Source organism: Tachysurus fulvidraco, chromosome 2, assembly GCF_022655615.1.
Source record: "Tachysurus fulvidraco isolate hzauxx_2018 chromosome 2, HZAU_PFXX_2.0, whole genome shotgun sequence".
In the NCBI taxonomy this organism is placed as follows: domain Eukaryota; kingdom Metazoa; phylum Chordata; class Actinopteri; order Siluriformes; family Bagridae; genus Tachysurus; species Tachysurus fulvidraco.
Window position 1 is genome coordinate 241,463 of NC_062519.1, and position 5,000 is coordinate 246,462.

Below are 5,000 nucleotides of genomic sequence, written 5' to 3' on the forward strand. Positions count from 1 at the left end.
AGGAGCCCCCAGGACCTAGCGGTCCAAACCATCCAGGGGTGTCCACTGAGCCAGGGTTGGGTGAAGCACTGTGCACCGATCATCACGCTGCAGGTGAGATTATTTCTTCAGGCTTCGTCCCTGTATCGACTACAGGCAGCTGAACACTCAGGTCGTTCCTCTCCCTTACCCCCTCACGCTGGTCCCATCTGCACTGGAGGACCTAAGGGAGGCGATTGTGTTCACAAAGCTCGATCAGAAAGGGAGACGAGTGGAAGACCGCCTTCATTAAGCCGTCGGGCCACTAACAGTACCAGGTCATGCTGTACGGCTTTTCCATCTCTCCAGCAGTCTTCCAGGGCTTCATGAATGAGGGGTTTCTGCCCTACCTCCAGAGGTACGCCATGGTATACATTGATGACATCCTTATCTACTCAAGGAACCTTTAGGAGCACCGGAGGTACTGCGCTCCCACTGGCTATACCTCAACGGCTCCAAATGCGAATTCCACCACTCTAAGATCCACTTCCTGGGGTATGTCATCAGAGCGGAGTGCATGCAGATGGATGAGGGGAAGGTAAAAGCCGTAAGGGACTGGCCGGTCCCTGAGTCTGTCAAGGAGTTCCAATGATTCCTGAGCTTCGCCAACTTCTACCGCCGGTTCATCCAAGGGTACAGCCAAGTCACCTGCTCCCCTCACTTCTCTTCTCTGGGGGAAGGTGAAGACCCTGAGATGGACCCCAGAGACCCAGGGGGCCTTTTCCAAGCTCTGCCAATGCTTCTGTCAGGCTCCAGTGCTGCGCCATCCGGATCCTCGGAGGCCGTTTGTGATGGAGGTGGATGCTTCCTCGACCAGCGTCGGCGCCGCTCTCTTGCAGTGGTCAGGAACCCCTCGATGGCTACACCCCTGTGCCTTCTACTCTCACAAGCTCTCCGTCGCTGAACGTAACTACGACATCGGCAACCGGGAGCTCCTGGCCATCAAACTGGCCCTCGAGGAGTGGAGACACTGGCTGGAGGGGGCCGAGCTCCCGTTTATGGTGGTCACAGACCACAAGAACCTGCAGTACCTGCGGTAGGCCTGGAGGCTCAACCCCAGACAGCCTCTTTTTTTCGGTTCCTCTTCCACATCACATACGGGCCGGAGCACAAAACAGCAAGGCCGACGCCCTCTCCCGGATGTTCGGACCCGAGGAGCCCAGTGACCCAGAGCCCATCCTTCCCCCTGCACTCATTCTGGGTCCTATCCTCTTGGACCTCGACCAGGAGATCCAGACAGCCACTCGCCAGTAGCCCGCTCCAGAGGGCTGCCCTGAGGAATGTGTCTACGTCCCCACCCCCTGTTGGCGTGGCCTCATCCAGTCGGTTCAGGAAGGACCAGGGTCAGACCACTTGGGGGAGAAACGGACAGTCCAGCTCATGCAGACCCGTTACTGGTGGCCCGGGATGGTCCAGGAGGTGACCCACTACGTCCGAGGCTGCCCCACCTGCGCTGTGTTGAAGGGTCCCCCGCCACTTGCCTGAGGCAGCTTCCAGTGCCCCAACGTCCCTGGTCTCACTTGGGAGTGGACTTCGTTACCAACCTGCCCCGGTCGGAGGGGAACACCTGTATCCTGGTGGCAGTGGATCGGTTCTCCAAGGCCTGCCGCCTCGTGCCCTTGAAGGATCTGCCGACCGCCCTCTTCCATCATGTCTTCTGGCACTTCGGCCTCCCAGAGGAGATCGTGTTGCATCGTGGGCCCCAGTTCACATCACGGGTCTGGCAGGCCTTCTTCCAGCTCCTGGGGGTTTCAGTAAACCTCTCGTCAGGCTATCACCCACAGTCCAATGGCCAGGTGGAGCGTAAGATCCAAGAGCTAAGCCGGTACCTCCGGACCTACTGCGGCCGGAGCCAGGAGGACTAGTGCCGTTTCCTGCCGTGAGCCGAGTACGCCCAAAACCCGCTCCACCAAGACTCTATGGGCCTCACCCCCTTGGAGTGTGTGTTGGGATTCCAGCCTCCTCTGTTCCCGTGGTCCGATTCAGGGAGAGCCACAGGGTCTGGGAGTCGGCGCACACTCAGCTCCGCAGGCCCGCCTACGAGACCTGCCAGCATGCCGACCCTCGGCGACTGGAGGCGCCACGTTATCACTCAGGGGATCTGGTCTGGCTGTCCACAAGGGACCTCAGGCTGAGGTTATCCTGTCGCAAGCTGAGCCATCGGTTCATTGGGCCATTCAAGGTGGCCAGTCAGATTAGTGACGTGGCATACCAGCTGGAGCTGCCACCCAGGTACTGCATTCACCCCACCTTTCATGTGTCTCTACTCAAGCCCTGTGTTTCGCCTGTGTCTCTCCCCCCAGGTGACCCCGCAGTGCCTGCCCAGCCGGAGGTCATAGACCAGCCCGGGGTTTATGCTGTTTGGGACATCTTGGACTCCTGTCGGCACCGGGGTCGCCTCGAATACCTGGTGGACTGGGAGGGGTACGGCCCGGAGGAGCGTGCCTGGGTGGCCTGTCAGGTCGTGATGGACCCTGCGCTGCTGGCAGACTTCCACACTGTGCATCCTGGCCGCCCGGCACCCTATGCCAGGGGCAGGCTTTGTCGCAGCTTTGGGGCGTCGGGTGCCACCCCTGGGGGAGGGGGTGGTGTCAGGGAGCACCCTGCTATGTCTCCCGTGCGCGCCCTGCCCACTAGGAGCTCCTCACCAGCATACTAACCACACACACCTGACACTCATCTACACACTCATTTCACTGCCTATACAAACACTCACGTCACTCACTCTCCCTGTCCTTTATTATTGGTATTGCTTCCGGAGTTACGCCGAGTGGATTATTCACTGATTCCAGCCCCGTGCCGCACTTCTCCTAAACGCGCACGTTTCCTTTCTTCCACGGACTGCCTCTCGTCAGCTCAGGACATTGTGGGCTGCGCCCTCAGAGCACACCACCGGATTATTCCTGCATTTTCTGCAGATATTTGTGTTGGCTTAGCCTAGTTTGTTTATTATTAAACTTTGTTTGCTGCTTCTTCGGCTTCTGCCTCCATTTCCGCATAACAATAATGATTTATAATCCCACTCTCAGTGTTTATAATGATTTATAATCCCACTCTCAGTGTTTATAATGATTTATAATCCCACTCTCAGTGTTTATAATGATTTATAATCCCACTCTCAGTTTTTATAATGATTTATAATCCCACTCTCTGGTGTTTATTATGATTTATAATCCACTCTCTGGTGTTTATAATGATTTATAACTCCACTGTTAGTGTTTATAATAATTTATAATCTCACTCTCTGTGTTTATAATGATTTATAATTAGACTCTCTGGCATTTATAGTGATTTATAATCAAACTCTGGTGATTATTATGATTTATAATCCCTTTCTCAGTGTTTTTAATGCTTCATAATCCCATGTTCTGGTGTTATGATTTATAATCCCACTTTCAGGTGCTTATAATGATTTATAATCTGACTCTTAATGTTTCTAATAATTTATAATCCACTCTCTGGTGTTTATAATGGTTTATATTTCTACTCTCAGTGTTTAGAATAATTTATAAAATGACATGCTGGTGTTTATAATGACTTATAATCCCAAAAACAAAGCAAAGGTATGTATGACTGTGTGTATGAGTGCATGACCATCACACCCACGTGTGCTTGTTAAACGTCTTGTTCCAGATGGATTCCTCTACTGTTTTAATCAGCTCCACACTTCTGGAAGGCTTTAGACTAGATGTTGGATTGTGACTGTGCTGATTAGTGTTTATTCAGCTACAAGAGCATCAGTGAGATCAGACTCTGATGTTGGGATGTTGTGGAGACTCCAGTTCCTGTTCATCCTAAAGGTGTTCAGTGGGGTTGAGTCAGAGTCAGGGCTCAGTGCAGGACCACTCGAGTTCTTCACTCCAACCTTCACCTTCACACCATGTCTTCATAGAGCTGCTTTGTGAGAACTGGGAGGAGAATTGAACTTGTTTCACAGATGTTCCCTCATCAATAAGAGTAATTAAATATATGATGTAATTTTCTTTAATTCATAAACAGTTGCTGTGGTATGAAATAGAAACCAGACACTGAAACATGTTGTACGTAAATAATCGCCTTCAGCTTCATCTACATTTGTCTTCTGCTCATTATATAAGGACTTACAGAACAACCTGCAGGACTCATCAGCAGTACTCTGATTTCTACACACAACTGTTTAGAGAATCAGTCAGAACGTCATCTGAAAACTCCAGTAATTCAGCAACTGGGTGAAAGGTCACCACATTACTCAAAGAGGTCAAAGGTCAAATCCAGAAATAATATCTAGGACAGATACTGACACTCAGTTTTCTGTTTGTCGTCTTTGCAGGCTTTTGTGTTAACTCATAGCTTTTAGTATCAGTTAAAAGGTCCAGTTTGGATTATCGAGCTTTTTATTTGTCACAACGTGGAAACAGCTCCGAATTCGGGACAAATGTCTTCATTACAAACCTGCAAACGTTTAGGGCAGAAAAGTAATCAGACGTAAGGTGGTGAGAATCTGCTGCAGGAGAGAAACACAACCTGCTGTAATATATACCATCTGTGATGAGGATGATGAAGATTAACACTTTAAAGGTTTTTTTCTAAATTTAATATTAAGTTAAAATCACTTGGACTTTTATAAAGTTTACAGGTTAAAGATCACATCGGGATCTTTATTACAGCAGGTTCCCAGAACAGAAAGATGGACTTCAGGAAAATCTGTTCAGGTTTGTGTGTGAAAGAGTAAAAGGTCAAAGAGATAGGAAGAGAGAGAGGGAGGGAGGGAGGGAGGGAGGAAGAGAGAGAGGGAGGGAGGGAGGGAGGGAGGGAGGAAGAGAGGGAGGGAGGGAGGGAGGGAGGGAGGGAGAGAGACACAGAGACAGACACAGAGACACAGACAGACAGAGACACACAGAGAGACAGACACAGAGACACACACAGAGTCAGTGAGATAGACACACAGAGACAGAGAGAGACACACAGACAGACACAGAGACAGACAGACAGAGAGACAGACA

General features: G+C 50.7%; 1 protein-coding gene across 1 annotated transcript in view; it reads left to right on the top strand.

Moving 5' to 3' along the window:
- LOC125139743 (chromo domain-containing protein cec-1-like) overlaps positions 1 to 3,040 on the top strand; it is a 3,667-nt gene extending 627 nt beyond the window's left edge. Inside the window, exons 2-3 of the mRNA XM_047804998.1 lie at positions 1 to 93; positions 2,322 to 3,040. The exon at positions 1 to 93 is cut by the window's left edge and continues 68 nt beyond it. Coding sequence (XP_047660954.1) covers positions 1 to 93; positions 2,322 to 2,677 — 449 coding nt within the window. The 3' untranslated portion in view covers positions 2,678 to 3,040. The remainder of the gene's footprint in view (positions 94 to 2,321) is intronic.
- The last annotated feature ends 1,960 nt before the right edge of the window (positions 3,041 to 5,000 follow it).